This window comes from Colletotrichum aenigma, assembly GCF_013390185.1.
Source record: "Colletotrichum aenigma strain Cg56 chromosome Unknown KSG_Cg56_contig05, whole genome shotgun sequence".
Taxonomy (NCBI): Eukaryota; Fungi; Ascomycota; class Sordariomycetes; order Glomerellales; family Glomerellaceae; genus Colletotrichum; species Colletotrichum aenigma.
The window spans coordinates 2,946,417-2,970,630 of record NW_023500911.1 but is presented as its reverse complement, the minus strand read 5'-3'; the positions used below and the strand labels follow the sequence as shown (position 1 = coordinate 2,970,630).

At 54.3% G+C, this 24,214-nt stretch overlaps 7 protein-coding genes across 7 annotated transcripts; 3 read left to right on the top strand and 4 right to left on the bottom strand.

The window, feature by feature from the left end:
* Window positions 1–563: 563 nt before the first annotated feature.
* CGCA056_v008467 (L-2-hydroxyglutarate dehydrogenase) lies at window positions 564–4,606 on the top strand (the record flags this gene model as incomplete). Its single annotated transcript, XM_037323714.1, has 4 exons — window positions 564–726; window positions 785–1,071; window positions 1,158–1,553; window positions 3,482–4,606. 4 exons carry the CDS (start codon window positions 564–566, stop codon window positions 4,604–4,606), a joined length of 1,971 nt encoding a protein of 656 aa, XP_037177569.1.
* Window positions 4,607–4,947: 341 nt separating this feature from the next.
* Window positions 4,948–7,358, bottom strand: CGCA056_v008466 (Uncharacterized protein; the record flags this gene model as incomplete). Its single annotated transcript, XM_037323713.1, has 4 exons — window positions 4,948–5,032; window positions 5,084–5,669; window positions 5,755–7,121; window positions 7,207–7,358. 4 exons carry the CDS (start codon window positions 7,356–7,358, stop codon window positions 4,948–4,950), a joined length of 2,190 nt encoding a protein of 729 aa, XP_037177572.1.
* A 1,841-nt stretch (window positions 7,359–9,199) lies between these two features.
* Window positions 9,200–11,357, top strand: CGCA056_v008465 (Heat shock 70 kDa protein; the record flags this gene model as incomplete). Its single annotated transcript, XM_037323712.1, has 3 exons — window positions 9,200–9,226; window positions 9,295–9,493; window positions 9,559–11,357. The coding sequence occupies 3 exons, from the start codon at window positions 9,200–9,202 to the stop codon at window positions 11,355–11,357; spliced, it is 2,025 nt and encodes a 674-aa protein (XP_037178173.1).
* Window positions 11,358–12,129: 772 nt separating this feature from the next.
* SRP68 (Signal recognition particle subunit SRP68) lies at window positions 12,130–14,074 on the bottom strand (the record flags this gene model as incomplete). The annotated part of the gene is made up of 3 exons (XM_037323711.1): window positions 12,130–12,649; window positions 12,697–13,830; window positions 13,884–14,074. 3 exons carry the CDS (start codon window positions 14,072–14,074, stop codon window positions 12,130–12,132), a joined length of 1,845 nt encoding a protein of 614 aa, XP_037178178.1.
* Window positions 14,075–14,938: 864 nt separating this feature from the next.
* Window positions 14,939–18,421, top strand: CGCA056_v008463 (Pentatricopeptide repeat-containing protein; the record flags this gene model as incomplete). Its single annotated transcript, XM_037323710.1, has 1 exon — window positions 14,939–18,421. One exon carries the CDS (start codon window positions 14,939–14,941, stop codon window positions 18,419–18,421), a length of 3,483 nt encoding a protein of 1,160 aa, XP_037177574.1.
* A 223-nt stretch (window positions 18,422–18,644) lies between these two features.
* Window positions 18,645–19,679, bottom strand: CUTI-2 (Cutinase; the record flags this gene model as incomplete). Its single annotated transcript, XM_037323709.1, has 2 exons — window positions 18,645–19,210; window positions 19,280–19,679. The coding sequence occupies 2 exons, from the start codon at window positions 19,677–19,679 to the stop codon at window positions 18,645–18,647; spliced, it is 966 nt and encodes a 321-aa protein (XP_037177575.1).
* Window positions 19,680–20,939: 1,260 nt separating this feature from the next.
* CGCA056_v008461 (Uncharacterized protein) lies at window positions 20,940–23,411 on the bottom strand (the record flags this gene model as incomplete). Its single annotated transcript, XM_037323708.1, has 2 exons — window positions 20,940–23,069; window positions 23,124–23,411. 2 exons carry the CDS (start codon window positions 23,409–23,411, stop codon window positions 20,940–20,942), a joined length of 2,418 nt encoding a protein of 805 aa, XP_037178032.1.
* Between the last annotated feature and the right edge of the window lie 803 nt (window positions 23,412–24,214).

Genomic DNA, 24,214 nt, shown 5'->3' with positions numbered 1-24,214 from the left:
TAATATAAATACCTATATTATATTTAGTATTATATTTTTGTATTTAGTATTGTATTTTTGTATTGTATTGTATTTTGTATCTTTTTTGATAATCTCTAGTACTAACCCACCCTACTTCCTCTACTACGCTTCGGGTCGGGATAGGCTAAGACTATCCCTTTTACTGTGTTTTTTGGCCCTACGCACAGTCCTATCACCTTGACAAGGGGGGGGGTTATGACAGTTTATCATATCACTCACCTGAGGTACCTACTGGAGCATTACCTCATACTCCAGTATCGCCGCCCACCTCTGACGCAGCCTCAACCCCACCTTTCCCGCCTGTTGTTACTGCAGCTGCAATCATCTTGCCGACCATCTCTCGATTTTCCATTGGATCCTTCTATTTCGCTTTTCTCGCTGGCTTTACACCTTTGCTGCACAGAGTACAATCAAGGGCCAACCTCCTCCCATCGCCCCGAGGGTCTCCAGAGCTCCCAAAAAACGCTGTCATCAATGCCATGTCCCCAGACCTGAACTCTCTTCCACCTTCATCGCCCCCATCTCTCCCCATTCGATCCAGAATGTCTTCATCCAACGGCGATTCTCCAATGCCACATTCCGTACCGGCCTCTGCTGGCGCCCCAGCCCGCGGCGAGTCTCCCACTGGCTCCCCGCGTCGCCTGTCTACCTCGTTGCAGGCTGCCGCCACCATGAACGCGGGTCTTCAACACGAATCATCCAGACGTAAGTTGGCTCGCTCCTCAGCATGGCCTTTTGTAACTCACCTGACATGGCATCTCAGGCTCATCGAGCGGCTCGCTCTCGCGAAACCGACAATCTCCTGGCGCCGGCCGCCGACGATCGACTGTTTTGATGAATCTGCAACTGAACGATCCTTCAGTTCCCGGTCCTGGTGAAATGGTCGCGGATAGCCAGCATACCCAACATAACAGCGATGTCAACACTGCCAGCCCTCAGCCTATGGCAAGCTCGCCTCTCATGGTAGCCGGCGGTGATCCCCATCACAACCGTGCTCCTAGCTTGGGAGAGCTCCATCAGGAGCTTGAGGCAGAGCAAGAAGCCCAAGTCGTAAGTGTCCTTCTTTCAAGCCCCCTCCCAGTTGGATCTTCTGTTTCAGGGGCTGCACCAAGAAGCTAATGATAATGCCATTACAGAACCGGCTGCTTCACATGATTCGCCAACAGCAACTCCAACTCCAGCAACTCCAAGCCGCTCAAGGACAAGGCTCTTCCGCCATCGAAGACTCTGCAATTACCTCCGAGAGATCCAATCAGGGCACTCCTATCTCTCAGCCAGCCGCTGCCATACCTCCTTCGGGAGTCGCGCCTCTGCCCTCTTCCGGCTCCTTCTCTCGTTCCCCTGGAGTACCTCACCACCCTCGGAGCTCTTTCGACATGGCGAGAGTGGATATTCAACGTCGGTCTAGAACCCCGAGTCGCGGCGCCTCCCCCAGATTGCGATCAACCTCTATGAGCGGCGACAGTGGCGATCATTTTCTTCTCGGGGGCCGCGACGAGAGCGCATTCTACCAAGCAGAAACTCAGATGCTGGTTAGAGAGAATCAGATGCTGCGTCATCGCATTCGTGACCTAGGCAAGCCTGCCCATGTGCGCGGTTCGGTTGTGGGATTCATGCTAACAGGTGTTTAGAGAAACAATTGACGGACTTGGTCCCTGGCATCACAGCTCACGGTAAACCTTGCGAGCCCGCCCATTCATCTCATCTCACGAGAGCTACTTCAGTGGGCGAAGAGGATCAAACCACTGCACGAACCACCCCGTCCATCGTCGCTGTTCCTTCTGCGGTCGAGGCGACCAAAGAGACGTCTTAGCTAAGCTATGGCGTGCAACATGATGTTCACAAGGGGAGCGCGCCTTGTATAGGTTACGTATAGGTCATGTTTCCGTTCACTCAAATGGCTTTCAAATCTGGTGTTCGGTGTCACAAATAGCCCGATATTCTTTTCTCACGAATGCGACGACATGGCAACGGCGTTAAGGAAGTACGAACCAGGGTACAGGTCGTCACCCATATTTTTTAGGCAGGCAGCTTCAACTCAACGGAAACACGGCCTAGCAACCATAATTACACACTCACGTCTTCTCATGTTATCCCGATGATAACAAAGCTCTAGGCTGTCATCTCGCGCGTGATATTATGAGGTACGTCCTGTGGTGATTACGCGAGAAGGCTGAACTTGGCCGGCCACAGAACAACCATGTTAGCACGTTCAACCACTTGGTATGGCTACTTGAGACTTGAGTGTGGTTCAATGGATGGAGTCGTTCATGTGCTAGTCAATGAGAGCCTGTGCATTGTTGCGTCTCGGGGTTTCTGACATCTTGTTTTCGCGAGAGAGTAGCGGTCGGAATCCTCGGGTACTCTCTATTGGTCCATCGTAGGTGTGTTCAGCACAATGCGCAAGATGCTTGGGGCAGAAGCTCAGTAAATGCGATTGATCAGCATAAAGAGATGCACGCTCACGGAGACTGCGTCGCCTTGTAGCATGTCGTAAAAACGGGGTCGCACTAGGTGTTCAGCGCTTTCAAGAGCGACAATACTGCGTAGAGCAGCCAGATTTACCCGATGAATGTAGGATGGCCTCTTCCCATTGCAAAAGGTGGGAAGCTCCCAATGCAGGAGATCATCAAGCACCACAGAGTGTCCACGAGCTGTTATACAATAGTTGGGTTTTGTGCTCATCAACCTTGTAACGTAGATGATTCGTCGCTCTGATGGCACATCACTCGTTCGAAAGGTCATTTCTTTCAGTAGAAGGACCTCAGTCAAATACACATTGAATTCAGTGCAGTTTCCCTCGGGGAACTACAGCTTGTCCGCGGCGAGCGACTGGTTCTCAGCGTCTTCCTTCTCTCACAGTGCAGCAGATTAGGAGTCCTGTGGCCTTGAACTCTGATCAGCGCTGTATAATTTGTTCTGCCTACTCTCCCCCGGTCTTCATCACAGTAGGCCCACAAGTGGTGTCGTCGTCGTTGATTGAAGCTAACGAGTTAATCTGGTACACAGCTGGTTGAGACATCGGGAGCCTATTGGGTGCCCCCTGCTAACACTTGAAGCGGACCCGGCGCTCCGGAAACACCCCGGCAGGTCCCCGGTGGCGTCATCGGCACTTTTAAACATCTCTACCCACTTCGAGAGCTCAGGCGTTCCAAGCTCTGCGAAAGAACCACCTCGAGTCGCCATTCTTAAACATGTTGCTGAGGCCGTTGTGTGCGAGATCCATCCATGGCTTGGGCCGGCGGACCCGTCGAGGCTTCTCATCCACGGCTTCGGTGAGAGCCGACTTCACCCACATTGTGAGTTTGGACTGTCACCGTAACTCTCGGATCCGCGTCGGAGGCCGCTCCGTTATGCCGGCGCACGCCATAACACGTAGAATTCCGCCACGCACGACGGCCCTTGATCGCCGGGTGGAACAAAAACGAGAAGACACGGGCTAACTCAGATGACAAAACAGGTCGTAGGGGGTGGCGCGGTAGGTCTCGCAACAGCCCGCGCACTCGCCCAACGCCCGGGAACATCCACAGTTGTCCTCGAGCGCCACGGCGCTGTCGGCACAGAAACGTCCTCACGCAACAGCGAAGTTATCCACGCCGGTCTCTATTACGGCGCCGGTACCCTCAAGACGGAGCTCTGTATCCGCGGCAAGGAGCTCCTCTACGCCTTCTGCCGCGAGCGTGGCGTCGCACACGCCAACACCGGCAAGTGGATCGTCGCGCAAACGCCCGCGCAGCGCGAGGCTCTGCAGCGCGTGCATGACTTTTGCAGAAACGAGATCGACGTGCCCATTCGATGGGTCGGCGAGGAAGAGGCGCGCCGCCTGGAGCCGGGTGTGCGCGGCGAAGCCGGCATTCTCGACAGCCCAACGACGGGTATTGTCGATTCGCACGGCTTGATGGTCGGCCTGATGGGTCTGTTTGAGGATGCTGGCGGCGAAGTTGCGTTGACCTCGGCCGTGACGGGTGTGACGCCGCTGGGCGAGAAGGGCAGTCAGGGGTGGGAGGTGCGTGTTCGGGACTCGACCACGGGGGAGGAGAGCTTAGTGACGGCCGAAGTGCTGGTGAACGCGGCAGGTCTCGGATCCGTCGACCTGCACAACATGATTGTGCCTCTCGAGAGAAGGCGGGCTTTGTTCTATGCCAAGGGAAATTACTTCTCGTACTCCAGCTCGAAGCCAAAGGTCGGCAGGCTAATCTATCCGGCGCCTGAGCCGGGTGCCGGTGGTTTGGGCACGCATTTGACACTGGATCTCGCTGGGAGGGTGCGCTTTGGACCCGATGTGGAATGGGTAGACTCACCCAATGAACTGGCGGTCAACGGTTCACGGTTGCCCCTGGCCATTGAAGCCATCAAGAAGTACCTGCCGGAACTCGACGAAAGTTGTCTCGAGCCAGACTACGCCGGCATTCGACCCAAGCTAGGACAGTTGGGCGCTGTTGCACAAGGCACAGGTTTCCACGACTTCGTCGTAAGAAAGGAAGAGGGATATGAAGGCTGGGTGAACCTGCTCGGCATAGAATCTCCCGGCTTAACAAGTTGCTTGGCCATCGCGGAGCGGGTGGATAAGATTCTGTACGAATAAATTCTTTTGTCATTCATTCTGTGTTTGACCCAGTCTCGACCGAGATCAGAACAGTATGCCCCTAGATGCATATTATACATACAAGATACTCAGTGACGCTGGCAGACATGCATCAAAACACTCCTCCCAAAGTTGTAGTGCTAACCAGACACCGTATGACGCGACATACTTCACAACGAAATCGTTTCTGCTGTCAGCTCTCCTTCGCAGCTTCCATTTCAACTCCTCGAACGCCTATTCCGTGAAAAGAATCGATGGCAAAGGCTGTTATTGCCGCGATCTGCAACAGTACCCGTAACCGTAACGCCTGTGGAAAAGAGGGATGATTACAGTGACCATGCTTATCGCAAAGTTAAGTTCGGGCGGTACTTCCGCCCTTGTATATCGACGTGAAACTCGTAGATACCGTTTTCTGCGCCGACGTACCTAGACTCGTCGTCAGCACACGCCTGATTGATGTGCCAATGGTGGCCTTACAAAATGCGGCCGTCCTCGCTCCACGAGATCCCAGCCGTGTTGTCGGGCTCTGGAGGAGCCTCATGAACACCATGCTCTAGCACGACGCGTCGCCGAGCATTGCGCTCCTCTAGCTCGCGGATCGCAACGGAGTTGAGCAGTGGCAAAATTGAAGACCGATCTCTGTCACGATCTCTGGTGGCGGTGCGCAGGTCTTGAATATTACTTTCGAAAGACAGGCTGTACACAGCTTCCAAATCGGCCCATCCGCTACCGGAAGGCGTCAAGCTACGCAAGTCGTTGGCGGTTCGCTGGGCTGCAGCAGAGGAGTCACCGGGTCGAATGCTCGCAGATCGCCTCGGAGGATGGACATTCATCATACCCAGCGTGCGCTCTCGGTCAGGGCTCGACTGTAAAATAAGCCGATGGGCATTGCGTATCCGCTCTTGGGCCCGTTCTCGCGAGTCTCGGATATTACCTAAGAGATCACCGATGGCGCGAGATACACTGCCAGGCTGGAAGTCGCTGCGCTCCCCTGTTGTACGGGTCGCATCACCTTGCTCTATCATGCTGCGAGACACACTACTGCTTCGCGCGCGCGTCGTAGCTACTATGATGTTAGAGTCGTGGTCAATCAAGCGGGGAGTAGCGGCGCCCCGATAAGAGGGTCAGCTGTTGAAGGGTTGACAGACTTGCCGCCTGCTCCGCCATACGGGCTGCTATCCGGTCTCTCTGCTCTCTTCTCCGACGTTCGTCTTGCAGAGCTTCAAGCACCCGCGTCTCATCGGGTGTCAAGGCCAAATGATGCCTCTCCGGACCTTCGGATCCTCGTCGTCGGCGACTTTCTCCAATACCGAGCGGGGTGGCAAAGGGGGACGGCGAAGCGGTTTCCCGCTCGCCACGACCTTCCAAAATACGAGGATCAATAGTCGCGCGGTCAAGCACGGTAACGTGCTCGTAGTCGCCCTCCGCACTGATATCCAGTACTTGACGCTGTACAAACCCAGATCTCAAGTCAGCTACGCCTACATGACCGCGATCTTCTGTCCACGCCAAGAGATCGTAAGGACCGGGGCAGAAAGCCATGTCACGGACAGCTCCAGAGCCTGCCATTGGTCTCGATGAGGTGAAAGATGTCAGCAGAGGATCGGTAACATCTGGATCTGTCAGCCCGGCAACATCATATATAGAGATGGTGCCGTATTGAGTGCCCACTGCCAGATATGCCCCCGTGTTCGAAAAACATGCAGCGAAGCTACCCCTGCTGTCGGAGCCATCATCTCTTCGTTGACTCTTCAGCAAGATCTTGCCGCACAGTTCCCAACGATGCTCGGCCTTGTCGTCCGCCCTGAAAGGACCATTTTCGTCGATGGTCGTCTCAACACGATGGTGAATATACAAGAACGGATCGTCCAGGATGGCGACGAGAAGCCGACCGTCGGGAGATATTATGGCACGATTGACGTAGTCCGGGTAGGTCACTACATCCAGTGGCTCAACTTTGTCCTGACCCTCGAAGTCGCGCAAGCTAACCAAAACCACAGTCTTGTCGTTATTTGCCAAGACAGCAGCGGGCTCGGTGTAGGCGCCATGATGCATAGGACCAGCGATAGGCGGGAACCACATAGTTATGCAATTGACGCGGTCACGCGCCAGCTTTTGACTCTTGGCTGTGTAGCTTTTATTCAGTCGACTGCTCATGTTCAACCGTCGTGACTGCGCAACGAGAGAAAAGACGGTATCTTCGGGGCGCGGTGAATCTGAGTCGAATCCGAGGGGTAGTCGAGCGTCGGGTTCCAGGTTCAGCTGGAGGTCAAGGTCGTTGCCGTCATCGGCGGTGCTTTCGAGCTGAATCGCCGTAAACTCGCCAGTCTCTCCCCCACAGCAAATCCATCCGCTCTCGGCAACTAGGCATCGTGGCGAAAACGAAAGGAACTTGACAGTTTCGCATTCCTTGGTGGTGGTGTTGAGACGCTGGACATGGTTGCTTCCAGAGCCTCCGGGGAAATATATTATGTTTTGTTTCTCGGCGCTGATAAGAGATCGTAGTTGCCAATGTCTGAAGATGAGAAGATCTGTCAGTATTGCCCGCATGTGACAGGGCGCATTGGAAAAGGTCGAGTATGACTACTGGGAGGACGCACTGGGATCGGACTGGAATGCGATAGTGCTTTCGCGGCTTCTTGGAGATCAGGTTGCTGGTCGGATAATATCTGCATTGGTGAGGAGTGAGTATGACGATGTGCATTGAAGAAGGGTGGATGATGTCGTACGAGACGCCATCTTTCACAGCCATGATGGCCTATGGCTATGGGTCGGCCGGAGGAAGGGTCAGTAGGCGTGCATGTAGATGCGGAGGCACGCGGTATGGGACGGCGAGGGTGGTGTGTCGAAGAGGAGTTCGATTCTACGGGAGCACAAGGAGAAGGCGAAGATGTGGAGGGCAGTAGGCAAAGCTACCTAGCTAAGCGGACATAGAATGGTTGCAGGGTCGGATGTTTGGAGATGATGTGTGAGACGCAGATTGCGCGAGCGAGAGGCAACTTTCCGCATGACGTCCAGGTCCGTGTATGGCAGGAGGGGCCTGGCCTCGGTGACCTGTCTGATTTGATTACAGCTGGTTGGCTGGCGGTGTTGCGCTCTCGCTTTCGACAAGAGCTGCCGTGTGCACTCGGTGTCCCGGGCGTGGTGCCTTGCTGAAGGGTGGGTACGCCGGCCCCACGGGCGGGGAGTACACTACCTATCACTGGCCTCAGGTCCTGAACCACCTTACCTAAGGCAGGTAGGTGCCGACGGAACTGAGTGTGATTGGGGGCTTGGGCTGCCACCCGCTGCAACCAAACATATAGCCTGCTCAGGCATGGATCAAAAGCGCGCCTGGGAGGGACTGGGGAGGCTTAGTCAAGGGCCTCATCCTGACGTGCGAAGTTGGAACTCCCATCTGATCAACTCCATCATCGATCTGAGTTCCGCAACAGACAGGCACAGTAACAGCGTGCGCTATACTTCTTTAAAAAACTGGGTAACAAAACCAAAGCTATACTTCTTTGCACCTCTGCCATCGACATTTCTGATGGCACCATGTTGCCGGTAGATACATAATACCGACTTGAAGTAAAAGCTATTGTACTGCACAAGCGCAGCATGCGCCTCTACAGCTTCTCAGTTCTCCGTCCAATGTTATGATTCCAAACCCTGTCGCCGATGGATCGTGGCCGAAGGCCCCTGTCAATGGTCATCGATACCTGGCTCCATCATCAAATCCGAATGAAGACCCTTCGCAGTCAAGGTCTCAGCAACCACCTGGCTGCCAGTACGTATGTAAATTCAAAGGGAACTCGCGGACAATAAGCATGACGAGATAGACCCAATAATGAGCCGGAGGTGCTGGAAACGAATTGTCTGCGGCGCTCACGTGAAGATTGGAAGCACTACAAGAACCCAATTGCATCGTCGCATATCTGTTCCACGTCAACAGGAGCGCCACCCGTTGGCCTCAGGAGCATTGAAAATTTCTAGTTCAGCTGGCCTGGCTCCGTACCCGGCGTTTAGTGGGAAAGCCCATGGCCTGCAATTGCCGGCTCTTCCCGTCTCTGGGAGGCTCCAGCATGTTCCTGCCATTCGTTCGTCACGTGTAGTACCTCTATCAACCTAGGTACTCAGCCCCTCGTTGCTCAGTGTACGTAACAGGTGAGGCGACACCACTGCCACGGTTTTTATTATACACATTTTTTTTCTCTTCTTCTATTATAACTAGAAGTAGAATGTGAGTATCGACCTTGCACTAGGTACTGCGGCACCTACCCAAGGTGCCCTAGTACATTACCTTAATGTTCGAGTGTAAGGTAAGGTACCTTAAGGTACGGAGCAGGGAACTTTACGGCCGGATTAACCCAAGCCGATCTGCCGGCCGTGCGGGATTCGGTCGGCTTCTACGACCGGGGGCAGGCATCATTTTCGGGACAAAAAATTTCGACCCTCCCGCCATCATCATTTCTCGCACCTCACTACTCCTCCCCATCCCTCCACCAACCCACCCATCATTTTGTACTCTATAATTACCGCTCGTCCATTCCTTTTGGCGCGCAGTTCATTTGTCTCTCTTCACCTCCCTTTATACCCACACAGCTAGGCAAGATGATGTCTTCACGCTTCTCCAGAGCTGTAAGTCCTCTCTCCCCGCGCATTGCTGCAGCGCCCAAATCAGAGTTTGCATTTCTAACCCACGACAGCTTCCCAGAGCGACCGGCTCAGTAGCCCGCTCGGCAGGCTTTGCTCGCCAGCCCTTTGCCTCCAAGTTTGCTCGCTATGAGTCTACCGCTTCTGAGGGCAAGGTCCAGGGCTCCGTCATCGGTATCGATCTCGGTACCACCAACTCTGCCGTCGCCATTATGGAGGGCAAGGTCCCCAAGATCATCGAGAACTCTGAGGGTAAGCCATTGTCCCAACTAAGCCAGCTGGAATATCACGGCAAAGCGCTGACTTGATAATCGCAGGTGCCCGCACAACGCCATCCGTCGTTGCCTTCGCCCAGGACGGCGAGCGTCTCGTCGGTGTCGCCGCCAAGCGCCAGGCCGTCGTCAACCCCGAAAACACCCTCTTCGCCACCAAGCGTCTTATCGGTCGCAAGTTCACCGATGCTGAGGTCCAGAGAGATATCAAGGAGGTCCCTTACAAGATCGTCCAGCACACCAACGGTGACGCCTGGGTTCAGGCCCGCGACCAGAAGTACTCTCCATCTCAGATTGGTGGCTTCGTTCTCAACAAGATGAAGGAGACCGCTGAGGCCTACCTGTCGAAGCCCGTCAAGAACGCCGTTGTCACCGTCCCTGCCTATTTCAACGACTCTCAGCGTCAGGCTACCAAGGATGCCGGTCAGATTGCTGGTCTGAACGTTCTCCGCGTCGTCAACGAGCCCACTGCTGCCGCTCTGGCCTACGGTTTGGAGAAGGAGGATGATCGCGTCGTCGCTGTCTACGACCTTGGCGGTGGTACCTTCGATATCTCGGTTCTTGAGATCCAGAACGGTGTCTTCGAGGTCAAGTCCACCAACGGTGACACCCACTTGGGCGGTGAGGACTTTGACATCCACCTTGTCCGCCACCTTGTTCAGCAGTTCAAGAAGGACTCCAACATTGACCTGTCCGGCGACCGCATGGCCATCCAGAGAATCCGTGAGGCTGCTGAGAAGGCCAAGATCGAGCTGTCTTCGTCTCTCTCCACCGATATCAACCTGCCCTTCATTACTGCCGATGCCTCCGGCCCTAAGCACATCAACCAGAAGCTCACCCGTGCCCAGCTCGAGAAGATGGTTGACCCCCTCATTACCCGTACCATTGACCCCGTTCGCAAGGCTTTGAAGGACGCCAACCTCCAGGCCAAGGACATTCAGGAGGTTATCCTCGTCGGTGGTATGACCCGTATGCCCAAGGTCTCCGAGTCCGTCAAGAGCATTTTCGGTCGCGACCCCGCCAAGTCTGTCAACCCTGACGAGGCTGTCGCCATTGGTGCTGCTATCCAGGGTGCCGTTCTGTCTGGTGAGGTCAAGGACCTTCTTTTGCTCGACGTCACTCCTCTCTCCCTCGGTATCGAGACCCTTGGTGGTGTCTTCACTCGCCTCATCAACCGTAACACCACCATCCCCACCAAGAAGTCCCAGACTTTCTCCACTGCTGCCGACTTCCAGACTGCTGTCGAGATCAAGGTCTACCAGGGTGAGCGTGAGCTTGTCCGTGACAACAAGCTTCTTGGCAACTTCCAGCTCGTGGGCATCCCTCCTGCCCACCGTGGTGTTCCCCAAATCGAGGTTACCTTTGACATTGACGCCGACTCCATCGTCCACGTCCACGCCAAGGACAAGTCCACTAACAAGGACCAGTCCATCACCATCGCTTCTGGCTCTGGCCTGTCCGACTCTGAGATTCAGCAGATGGTTGAGGATTCTGAGAAGTACGCCGAGGCCGATAAGGAGCGCAAGGGTTCCATCGAGGCTGCCAACCGCGCTGACAGCGTCCTGAACGACACGGAGCGTGCCCTCAACGAGTACGCTGACAAGTTGGACAAGGCAGAGGCCGACGGCATCCGTGAGAAGATTGCCTCTCTCCGCGAGTTCGTCTCCAAGAGCTTGGCTGGTGAGGGCACTGCCACCGCCACCGAGATTAAGGAGAAGACCGACGAGCTCCAGGTTGCCAGCTTGAACCTCTTCGACAAGATGCATAAGGCTCGTGCCGAGTCTGGCGAGCAACCCGCCCAGGACGCCAACGCCTCCGAGAACAAGGACGAGAAGAAGCCTTAAATGACTTCTCCGTTTCCCTCGGCTCTTCCTACCACTTCTTCGGGTATTGAAAACAACCTGATGCGATGTTTGATTACGGCGGCATAGAATTTCTTCCCACTTGTTTGTATTCCATTGTACTCATAGTTCCGGTCGAATTAGACCGTTCACTCTTCCTTGTTGTCCCTTTTACAATGATTGTTAATACCTGCGGTCGGCGGAACCGGCGTTGGAGCATCAAAACATTCACACGAGATACCTTATGGTATTCATGATATGATCGACGGCATGGATGGATCATGGGGATAAGACGGGGTTGCACATGTACAAAACCAAAACGAATCCGGAGTCGTTAGATGTGAGATAATCTACATCCCCTCTCAAAACAAAAAATTCACAAACAAGTTCTCTTGCCACCGTTAAGCTCTGTGACAGGAGCAAGCGACCGAATCTCTGTGTGCGTATATGTTGAATGAGCAGCAATAGAGTGGGAGGGGGCCCTTCTTGAGTCCGGGTGACATTTCTTGCGCGAGGCATCATTGATACATTGTCCCACACCCACTCCAACTTGGCCATCTGCGGCAAGAGAAGTCCTATTGAACCCATGTTCCCATGGCCAACGCTGGGTGTCCATTTTTCTTGAATACAAGTCTCCAAGTGTCACATATCTGTCCAGTTTGAATTCTGGTTATTCTTTTCGAACAAGCAAAGTACCACAACACACATCTGCGATGCAATGCTTCTGAACATCACGTAGAAACGGAGCCAAGGACCGGATTTGGTATTCCCTTCTTTATCTACCGAAACCAAACCACCCCCTCTTCTGTGGCTGTTGAGACTTGCCCTCGCTCGCAACGTCAGGTTGCTTGCTGGACGGCGGTACCGCTTGCTGGGGCTCCTTGCCCGGGTAGTCAATGTAGTTCCAAGCAACGTCAAGGAAAATAGGCTTGACGGGAATCGTCGCCAGTTTGGGCGGAATATTGACGATATTGGCCAGGTCAACTCCGTTAGAGGGATACTCGCGAAGTCGCTCAATCAAGGGGATGGACCTCGTGTCGTCCTCTTTGGAATCGGAATCCTTGAGCAGGTTGGACAGATGCACAAGAGCGCGGTGGCGTTGCAGCTCGCCTTCCAAGAAGGTCAATAGGCCATGTGCGTCTTTCCCCGTAATTTCAATGTGACGGGGAGAGTCGGTAGATGTTTCGCCGAGCGCCGACGCCGCCTTTTGAGCTTCCTCGAATGCGTGCTTGATAAGAGCCAAGGCATTCACTGTGTTACCAATGAGAGCATGAGAGCGAGCGATGGAAAGAGACCTAGAACGATTAGCGTTGAACGAAAGATTGGAGAGCGAGCAGCTCACTTCAAAGCGCGGAAGTATCCAGCAAAAGCCTCGAGCTGTCCTGCGAGGCCTTCGTCGTTGGCTACTCCAGGCAGTTCCTTGGCGGCATCCAAGCTTTGCAGGGTTCCTTCGTAAAGGGCCACCAGTTCTTTCAACTTCGCGGCTTTGCGACTCGGCGTCTCTTCCTTGCGCTTCTTGACCGCTGGATCCTTCTTAGACTTCTTCTGGGAGACACTGTAGTTCTCGACTAGGCCATCATCGCTTCCTGTCAGAACACGGTTTCGGCCAATCCGCCAACTGATCATCTCGTAGTTGACGGCAGTTCTAGTGATCTGCAAGCTCTGCATGCGGGGATCGCTCTGAGATACACCTTCTCCTCGCAAGTCGTCGATGGCTTCTTTTGTTGCATCGGCAGCATCTTGAGTGGCTTCGAGGATACCATCGTAGGCTGCGGCGACCTCCCTGGGTTCGGCGTCTGCGAGAGAAGGCCATCGCTGCGTCAATTGGGCCTTAGCCTCCTCTACCCTGCCCCAAGCGAGGGAGATTGCAGCGTCTTCGATCCTAACCTCCCGCGAGCGCCAGGTGAGCGTTCTGGGGGCATTCTCGGCATCGGTGTTATCCTTGCTGGCCTCACTGTCTACCTGCTTGAGCACATTGGGATCGAGATTATTGATTTGTTGGACGAGAGCCGAGTCGGATTGGGGGAATGCTCGCCTCGCAATGGCAGGTATCGGTATCGTTCGCGGAGTCTTCAACTGATAAGCGGCATAGCGGATCGACGGGTCGATGGTGTCGGAAAGTATGTCTTTGAAGACGTCTCCCTTGGTGGAGGTAGCCATGGCGCTGTATATGGCACGAGCGACGGCATAGCTTTTGAGGGAGGGCTCCCAGTGCTGATTCTCAAACATTGCAGCACCCCGGATCTGTGCAGCATAAGCCCGAGACTCGAGCTTGTCGTTCTCTGTAGCGCCAGCTCCGGACTGGGCCAGCAATTCGACGAGGTTCTCTGCGGCCTTTGCGGCCTTGTCGAGTCGGGATACTATGTGAGAGCGCGTCTTTCCAGTGACACCCTTCGCATCAGAAGTATGGGAGGATTTCATGGCCATAGCATTGGCCCAGGCGCGCTCACTCGTGAGCAGGAGAAGACGTGTGTACCTAGCAGCCGTCAGTGGGCCGGACGAGCAAGTGAGCGGAGGCGGGCGACGCACTCATGGTTGTCGGAAATCTGGTCAGCGGTGATATCTGCCTTCTTGTGGAATTTGCTGCGGTTCTTGGTTGCAATGCCCAGTTTCTTGCGACTGTTCAGTAGCTTTTTGCCTAGCTGAGTCTGGTAGGTTGTATAGTCTCCGTAGAGGAGAGCTGAGTCCCTTCCGGAGACGACAAATCTGGTGATATCCATGGTTTCGAAACTGCCGGCGATCGAAGTGTTCGTCCGTGATAGTCGCCGTCGTTGGGTCTGCGGAAGTCGTGCACCACAGGGCTGACTAGGTAGGCCAGATGCTGTCGTGAAAAGGCCGAAATCGTAACTGGTCTGCGCTGCGCGGGGGCGGAAGATGGTGGGGCGCACACTCAGTTTCCAGTGTCCTTTCCACCCAAAAAAGTCGCACCCTTATGAAAACCTAGGTACTGGATGGATAATTAGGTACAGAGTACACTCGCTACCTGTCCACGCTAGGAGGGCGTTTGGTGAGGTAAGCATGCCCGGATACCTATGGTGGCGTGGAATTTCCAGGTTTTCTCAGGGTCCATTCCAGCAAGCCGGGCCGGAAATGTTCCCCTCCAACGGTTCCATTTCGACATGCCCGGGCGCTCTGAAGGCGCTGGATTGGTCGAAGCTCCTGGGAAGAAAAAAAAGTCCATGACACTGGACGATCAATGGGTTGATGATAAACAACACCTTTTAGCCGCAGACTCGCCCTGTTACTCAGTGTCACAAGGGGAAAGTACTGCCACAAGGCAAATCGAGACACTCTCTGTTTTCAGGCCTCTAAGTCAGATTTTCTTTGACCTCAAAGCCTGTCTTGTGGCACCCTTCCGGAGGTGTCCGAGCCGCCTCAGGCAATTGTTTTCTCGTCGTCGACGTCGTCGATTCCAACCGGGAGCCCATAAAGATACTCCACCCCCAAAACTTTTTCCCGCCGAACGCGACGAGCCCGAGGCCTACGACGACAACTCCACGACCAGCATGTTCTCAAGTTCCAGTCTTTTCTACGCTCGGAAGTCATAGTCGACAGCTATCGCTTCGTTGACACCCTCATTCCCAATGCTGGAGAGAACGGCGGCGACTCTGGAATCGTGCACGACTCTTCATGCGCTTCCTTCCGCCACCCACTCTTTGAGAAGTCGCCGAAAGTTGCACACCGGCTTTTGGCAGCATGGAGCTGCCCCCATAGACATCCACAGCCCTGCGCTGTCTGTGCACTGCAATGAGCCAGACTCATCCGCCTCAGAGCCGTCGTCCTCCTCGCCCTCTTCGACACCAGCGCCGTACGATGGCCTAGTTGCTTCCACCTTCCTGCTCGACTTCCTATACCCCAGTGGAGCCGCTGCCCTGTTGCGCAGACTTGCTCACGGTATTAATGACCGCCAGCCGTCGTCGATACAGAGGCTACCTCGTAGGTCTCGGCTATTCACCTCGTCCGCTGTTGCCACCACCGCCAAAACTCCAGAATCGTCACAATCGGACGCTTCCGATGCTCCTTCGCGATACAGCAAACCGGAAACACCAGTCGATACCAACACGAGAAGTACATTGCGCGCTCGCCTCAACAAAAGCGAACACGATAATTCTCAGGGAGACGTAGAACGGCGAAGAGATGTTGAGGAAGACGTTGCAGACGACAGCAATGCACACGGCTTTCCGGTTATTCGCGAGGTCGATGTCATAAATACAACCAAAACCCATAGCGGCCCCTCTTACGCCGGCTATGGATCGCGACCCGATCTGATGAGGGACTTGATGGCAGTCGAGCAGACGGAATACTTTGGCTCAATATGGCAACTTTATTCCCAGCTTGAACCGCAGTTACAGCCAATATTCTGTCCGGAAGTTATAGTCTACCTATACCGATCCGACAACCTTTTAGACGCTCGCAGAATCATTCTCCTCTTCTCTCAGCTCGAGCGCAGCCAATGGACGCCAGCGGTTCTTTCATCTGTTGTGAACGCCAATTTACGTCTCGGCAACGAGCGTGAAGCTCTTGAGCTTTACCACACAGGCCTCGATGAACAAACGATGGTTGGCGGACTTGATGATCTCCTTCAATACGGCTTCAGGAAGGCGAAATGGGATTTTGTGAGACATGTTTGGACATCATACCATGTTGTTTTCAAAGCCCACGGGATCAAGTGCGGAAAATTGGAACGTCTGGCAGCCGTTCCGAACCTTGGTGACCTCGCAATTCAATTTTCCAAGGAAATCGACACCTGGTTCACCGAGAGCTCAGAGAACACCGAAAAGGTCGACACAATCAACATTCTCAAGAAGAAGGTGGCGCGGCGAGCTCTTCAGCAGCCTTGCAAACCGAATGAGGCTCTTCCATTGCTGAGGATCGTCGATCAAGTAAAGTGGTACACCATCTACCTGTCTGAGGCCGTCCAAAGAGGCCAAACAGAGTGCCTACCAGAAATATACCGCATCTACAGGGCATTCCCTGGCACGAAACCCTACTGGGCCATCCTGCACGGTATGTTCGAGATCTTCTATCCTAATGACATAGAGGGTCTTGAACAGGTATACGAAGACTATCACACTTCTTACCAGGGGTTGGATCGATGGGGTTTCCGGAAGTTTCTCAAGTTCTATGCTGCGCGTGGCGATATCAAGTCTGCCGAGCGTTTGTGGGGCCAATACGTCCAGTCTTACCAACATCGCCAGGTCCTTCAAGAGCCGGAAACCTTCAACCATTTGCTGAATGCTTATGCAAACAATGGAGATCCCGAAGGTGCCCGCAGAGTGTTCGATGAAATGAGGGACCGCTATGGAGTCACTCCCAGTATCTACAGCTGGAACATCCTGCTCAAGAGCTACGTGCGCTCGAAATCGTACGATGGCGCCTTGGGTCTTTTTCACGAGCTCTGTGTAGCAACCGCTCCCGACCAAACTTCCTTTGCGACATTTATGTCTCTTACGGGCAGAAGCGGTGACCTAGACATGACCTCAGGGCTCCTTGAGAAGGCGGTGAAGAAGGAAGTTGTGATCAACGTACCCATCTTGGAAGCCATGGTACACGCTTACTGCCAGAACAAGAAGTTCTCGCATGCCCTGGCAACCTGCGTGAATGCCAAGAAGCAGCTGGTTCCGGGAAATCAAACGCGACTATGGAACGCATTGCTGTTTTACCACTCAGAACGTCGGGCTTTCAACGAGTTGTGCCGCGTTCTGAAAATCATGGCCGAGATGGGGATAGAGTGGACGTCAACCACCCACAATGTACTGCTCCAAGCACTGGTCCGTTGCAAACAAACTCACCACGCCTACGATTTGCTTCGAAAAGCGCTGCGAGATAAGAGCTTTGAGCTCACACCAGAACACTTCTCTACCGTCATGGACGGTGGCTTGCGTACGCGGGAGTACGGGCTGGTCACTGCCACGGAAAGGATGAGACTGCGTAATGCTACAGCGCGATCTGTGGATGCTCTGATCCGACTGGTGGAGGCCATGATTAGGCGGCAGATATACAGCACACTGCCGACAGAAGAAGACGCCGGCAAAGCCTTGTTGGCTTCATCGTTGCAACAAATGATTGAAACCATCGACGGAAGCAATGTCCCAGACAGTGTTCTCAGTGCGTCACTTCGAAGCGCGGACTCACTCCACCGTCTGCGACGCGTGTTACCTAGAGCCATTACGCTCTTTTCACGGTATCGGGACTTCCGTTTGGTCAAGGAGCTTTTTCGTTTGCAGACAGACTTTGGGTTAGTGCCCGCCCCACAGAGCTCTGACGACCTTCCTTTGAACATGCTTTGTGCGTTGTTGAAGGAGAATGTCGAGGATCAGAGCTGGGACAAGGCCAAGGAAACATGGAAGCTCATCTGGCAGCATGCTCTCCGGCTTGGATGGCCACAGACTCGAAAAGGCTCTATGAACGGCAAGGTGATGCAGCGACACGCAGTTATGCTCTCTGCCCCAGTCAATACGATTGCAAAGATGTACATGGACCAAAAAGACCCTGATGGATTCAAGAAACTTGTCGACAGCGTGTTGAGTGCTGGCTTCACCTTCGGCAGGCAAACTATGAACGCGATCTGCCAGACTCTGGCCAGACTGGGCTACTGGGCAGAGGCCTGCGAGTACTGCGAGAAGTATCTAATGCCGGGCTTCAGCGGATGGCAAATGAAACGTCTCAGGAACCGCCACAAGAAGAACTTGCCGCTTGAGCAACGAAGAATAGGCAGTGCGCCGCAGTGGCTACGTCCCACTTCATACACCATCGTTGTCCTCGCGGAGGAATACATGGAGATCAAAACCATGATGCCATGGTCCTCCGCCGCCGCAGAAATGATCCACATCGCCAGGGACAAGTTTCCTCGCGTCGTGGCAGCCATCGACACAATCACATACACAGGCATCGGCATTGAGGTGGATGTCTTTGGTGACAAGAAGCTGTCTACAGGCCGGGAAAGGTTGGAGCGGGAAGACACCACCAAGGAGTATGCTCAGGAGGAAAGCCGACGGCCAAACTCACTTGGAGCCAGTAATTCAAAAGAGGATGGCTTCACCCAGCGGTTCGAAGATCGTATATAGACATGCAGATTCCGTGCGTAACCGACGTAAATGGTGCGAGTGTGAAAAGAGTCATATATCAAGCGTCTATAAATTATGATTGAACTCTTTTCGATAAGAGATGTAACAATGCAACTTTTCTTTATTGAAATCCCCAAATCTACTTAATATATACTATCTTCCAAATCCTTACAAGAAATGAAATGGTCTCACGAGCCGGTCGTTTGTGTGTCTTTTGCATAGGTCATTGCTTTGGCGTACGCATGATGTCTTGCACCTTTCCCACCATAGTGTTGCCCATTCCTTCATTCCGGGCATCTCCACTGGCTATACCGAGCCGGCTTCTCTGCATAACAAACAACGCAGCCGTGGGCGCGTCCAGGCTGTAGTTCAGATGGGGGTCGAATATAAATTGCCCACCCTGGCAGATGTTGTCGCCTGTGTGGCAGACCACGAGTAGCCGGGTCGAATCAACGCCCTGTATCGCTTTTCCACCGAGCGGATCGCCAAAGAGGACGACGCTCGATATTTTGGCCTGCGCATCTGCCGGCATTGCCGCGATGGCTAGACGTGCCACCTGCGACCCCTGAGAGTAGCCCGACATCGTGAGCTTGGTGTTTGGACACATGGAAATTGTTTGCTGGGCCACCCGGGTCATGAAGGCCGCGCCGTTGGGGGAGCCTCCGGCGAAGAACCCGGCGGCAATGGCCGGGTAGTTATTCACGCCTTGCACAGCAACCGTGCCGGTGCCGTTCATGTAGGTTCTGAGGGCGTCGAAGAAAGGGGGGCCGGTGAGGAAGCCCACGTTGCCTGGCATGTTGTGTAAGTGCTCTTGTTTCCATGTTTCAGTACTCCTGGCAGGCACGACTCGTGGCTTACCGGGCTCATTGGTTCCCCTAGCAAACACAATGGCGACATCGGGGCATGTGACGGCCTTTGCCGTGCTGTTGTTCATCAGAGGCATTCCAGTCGTGGTGTTCAGCCCCAGAATGGTGGTCAAGTCATCTCGCAGAAGACCGTTCTCGTCCACGGTCTCTTTCAGGGCCCTGACGACTTGAATGGTCGTGTTGATGGCCTGATTAACGATCCCCGGCACTGCGTCGAGTATGTCAAGGGCGCCAGAGAGAAGACCGGATAAATCTCGCCTCTCCTCTACGCTGGAGCCGGAGGCGTTGACATCATTGTCGCCGGGCTTCACGAAGATGTCTGCTTGGGGTATCGACAAAGCCGTCGTCTGCCGGCATAGCAGCGCCGCCGACAAGAAAACTCTTGGTCTCATCGGGGCCTGTTGGAAGAGGAAAAAAGGCGTTGGCTTGGTAAATCCGGCGAGAGAGTTGTGCACTCGCCCGGCTGAGGCGTGTAGACAGTTCGTGAGCAAGCGGACGATCTCCAAAGGTTTGGGCCAGATCTGCAGAGCCGCAGGCAGACCTAGATTCGATCATCCAGATACGTGGGATATCAATTACGAAAAAGGATTGTAAGATGGGGGTTCGCCGGTGTATTTCAAAGCTGTGACGTTTGCTCGTGGAAAGAGTGAGTTGCGTCACGTAGCAACGCATCACATACAGTCATGGGCCGAACAGCAACGTAATGAGTCCGCGGCAGCACGGCATTACGTGCGTTGTTCGGCCCAAACAGCTCAACACCAATGGGCCGGGCTAGGCTGCCAATGACCCTCAGCTGCTGAGGTCAGAAAATCATCGTTCTTGGGGGGAGCGACTCGTAGTAAGAGTACGCTCAGCCCCAGTGGCCCGAAGGCGAAGGTGTTTCATCCGCTGCGTCCTACGGCGCGAACATGCCGTATGAAACCATCTGATGTTGATAGCAAATAGACAGAAAGCCCTCACAGCACAAAGGCAAAATGCTGCGCGAGGACACTGCGAGTACGCCAGGTTGGCATTTGGCAGTTGCCGGAGGTATTTGAGAAAACGGTGTTGAGGTTGAGGGCAGCGCATGACATTGACCCCTCTCTGCTACTCGATCCGTTGCTAAGAATCGTAAAGAGCCCTCAGTAATCGAGAATCCATCATGGCACTTGGAAAATCCTAGGTGGATCTTCAAGAAGAGTTAGGATTTACGCGTGTCGACGATTGTGACGATGAGCTGTAGTTGCATTTAGCTCACCTTTTCGACTGCGTTCAACGGAGTCCGTGTAATCTAGGATGCACCTTAAAGAGCCAAGACCGCGGCCTCTAATTAAGGCGCTGATCCTCGCATTCGGAACCGGACACATAAAAGCCCCGTAGGGGAGAGTAAAAGTCCGACACAGCTGTGCGACTAGATAGGTTCTCGGTACAGCCAGCACCTCAGATGACGTTCAGCGCTGAACCACGATTGCCGCCTACCTCGACCGTGACCGGGATTCTTCAAAAATTGCTTAACAGTAATCGTATTCTCTATCGACAGCGCGGCTACGAGCACACGCGCGCCCTTCTATGAACCTTTCCTTTCCCATGGAACTCCTTGATCCGACCCAATACATCGTATAATCAGGGGAAATAAATAAGTAGATATAATATGTACAATGCAGGTGTGTAACTTACTCTTGGTTCTCCTGGTTTCCCAAAGACACTCCGCCCTGGTTCTGTACTCCGAGAGACCGAAGTCTTTGAGAGAGGAGACCTTCCGTGCCACCCGGGCTTCCGCGCCCCGACGCATTAAACACATTGCCACCGTACCCGACGTCACCTGGACTCAACTTCTGGTATTGGGCGACCTGAGCATCCCAGCTGTCTTTCGTCGTCGGTCTACTGGCTTGTGATGACTGCGGCGATCGAAGGTCTGCAGTCTTGGTGGAGGCATTAGTGCCATCGCTGATGTCACTTCCTAGGCGAGCCCGACCGGAGAGAGCGAACGGAATGGGCTCTACGGGCTGACTGCTGCCGGCAAAATAAAATGGTGACGGGGAAGACTGCTGGCCGGGCATCGTCTGCGGAGAGTGAGAGAGCCCGTCGGTTGCATCAAGGGTGTACATGGAAGGGCCGAACGGTATGCCAGAACTCCGCCGTCTGATAGCCTTATCAGCTGCAAGTGTTGCAGCAGGACCGCTGCTAGTGACCATCGGCGGGTGCATCACACGGATTGGCTTGTAGGGGGTGTACCGAGGCTCTGGGCAAGTTGTCTCATTGCGTAGCTTTTCCTTGCCGTCAGGGACTCTGTTTGCGAAAACGATTCGAATGCTCTTGTAGAGATAGTAGCGGCCTCTGGCAGGACAGCAGATGTGCAGATGCACAAGATACCTCAAGATGGGCTTGTCAGGTCCAACGGGGTCCTCCAACCCAGGCGCGTTCTCGATGATCGGACCGGCCGAGTAGCTGCGCTGTCGGATGAACGTCTTGGTTCCTGGTTCCATCCCTACCAAATCATAAGGCACCAAGAACAGCTTGACAGCCGTTTTGTTGGGATTCTTGATTACGATTTGGATCTGACCCTTTCCAGGAATCCGATAGCTACCGCCTGGAGGAGCTCTTGGAGAACCAGATCTCCGTCGCGAGCGTTGCGCTTTGTGTGCATCGGGGTCTGACCCATCTGCCACTGAAGAGCTGTTCCCCATGGCCACGTCGTCTTCGGCGATTCTTCGTTCTGCAACCCTGCTCTGCATCTTCCTCTTGGCCCTGTGGCCCTCCCCTGAATTAGATAGGCCATTCTCCAGATCAATCTGACCGACGTATGGACTGGGTCCGTCTTCGGCGTTGACGCGCCCTTGCGCAGCGCCTCCATAGCTGTAGAACACCGCCGGGAACGGCAGTGTTACATGCGCCGGACATCTCAAGCTTGATTTGCACTTGCCCAGGCCCAGCACTCCGATCTGAGCGAGAAAATCAAGTGGTTTTGACGGTGTGGTTGACATGCGACCCCGCAGGATACTCTCCTCATAAGAGCCGACCATAGATGCATGCTGCAAAGGCGACGCATCCGGGTTATTGAACGATGGCCGTCTCGGTCTCAAAAAGATTGGCGTTTGAGGTGACGTTCCAGTGAGGAATGGGGCATTGGGGGCTGAAGTAAGGGAGCGGCGAGGCTGATGTGCTTGGTAAGGCAAAGCGACGTTGCCTCGCTGCGAAGCTCGTCTATGCAGGTTTGAGGAGCTTGGTGACGGCAAAGCGAATGGAGATGAAATGGCAGAGTGCAACGTATGCCGGCGACAGCCCACTCCCAAGGGACTTGCGGCGATGTCGATGCTGTTCAGCGGTAGTGACAGGTCAAGATCGTCATTACTCTCGGACTGGACCAAGGGACTTGTGGGAGGCTTATAGACAAAACTGGAAGAAAAGGACGAGGACAAAGACGACGGTACTGATCTGAACTCGTCATGCGACGGAAACGATATCCTCCTATCAAAGTGAAACGACGAAAAGTCTCGAGGTGGCGACGTCGCGATCCAGGAAGTGCGAGACGTCGAGAAATCATTGGTCCCCTGATTGCCGTCCACCTCTTGCGCCGTCTCTTGACTTGACCTTGGCTGGTCCTCGGTAAAGTCGCCGCTGTGTAGAGCAGATCTCGGCCTCTGTATGCTCAACCCCTCTCGTAGTCTCTCATCTTCCTCCTTTGATCCGTCGAGTTTCTCTGGGGTGATGTCGGCAGGAGGTAGGAGGTTGGAAGAGCTCGACTGCGGGCGCGATGTCCGGGGAGTGATCGGGTGACTTGGGTTACTGAAAAGCGACTCAAACTGATTGATATTGTGAGCAAAAAGACTGTCTCGAGCGCTTCTGGGAGTGCCTACATGGCGATTTGGAATCCAAGTCGGGCTCTCTCCTTTCTTCAAGCGCTCGATCAACTCGGCTCGATCGGACGTGACGGCAGCAGCATCGGACTCGGGGGTCGAAGGTCGGGGGCTTTCGAGTATGGGTCCTTCGCAAAGCTCCGTCCGTATGCTCTCCTCGGATAGTTTCCTCGTCAGGGACGGGAGGATGGGCTGTTCGCATTGTATGGCGATCGGCTGTGGTGGTTCGGCATCCGGAGTGTCGGTGACATTCTCCGGGTGATCGAAGTCGTCCTGGAAGATGGGCATTTGTTCGGTAAAGGATTGGCCTGAACCACAGCGGTGCTGTGGTTCAGAGCTGTCGTCGGGTTCGCAATGTTGGCGGTAGTTTTTGGGCAGAGGCAGAGATCGGAACAGCCATGCCTCGCTTGGATCGTGTTGTCGGTCTTTGTTAGGTGGTTTGATGGTGTTAGTCACCAGGTTGATTATTCTTTAACAAATGGCTGCGACAAAGCGAGGCGGTAGGACGTCATAAGTGTGTAGTGTACACCGAGACGGGCCGCGACACCCCGATTTCGCTCCCTGTCCCTGGCTTGGTTCTGAGTCAAGCAAGGGTGCCGGTGGTTTGCCGGCGCAAATAATTTGACGAGAACGAGGCTTTCTTAGGATCGAAGAGGAAAGAATTTACGGTAAAAGGGAGACGGTGCCGCAGACTAGAAGAAGTTGGCGAGTTGCGGTCAACAGTGCGCTCTCATCCCGCAGTGCATTCTCCCGTCCTGGCTGCCTCCTGCACCTGCCGTTGCCGTTCGTACGAGTTCCAGGTTGGGTACCTACGAAGTAGGTAGCTAGCTGTGGTCAGCTGCACAGGACCCGAAGTAGCGACACTGCACTACTCCCAGAGGGGCCATGGGCCCGGGGAAAAGGGTCCCTTGGCTTGCCCACCTCACCTCCCTCCGCCGACAACCAACAGCGGTGGCTCCCACTTTGGCGCTGGAAAGTCCCTTTTGGACCGGTTCCAATGACTGATAAGCCAACGCTGGCGTATTGGATTCTCCACTTGGACAATCCTGCATTCACTGGCGGCCTTGATGAAGCGAATTAATTCAGCAACA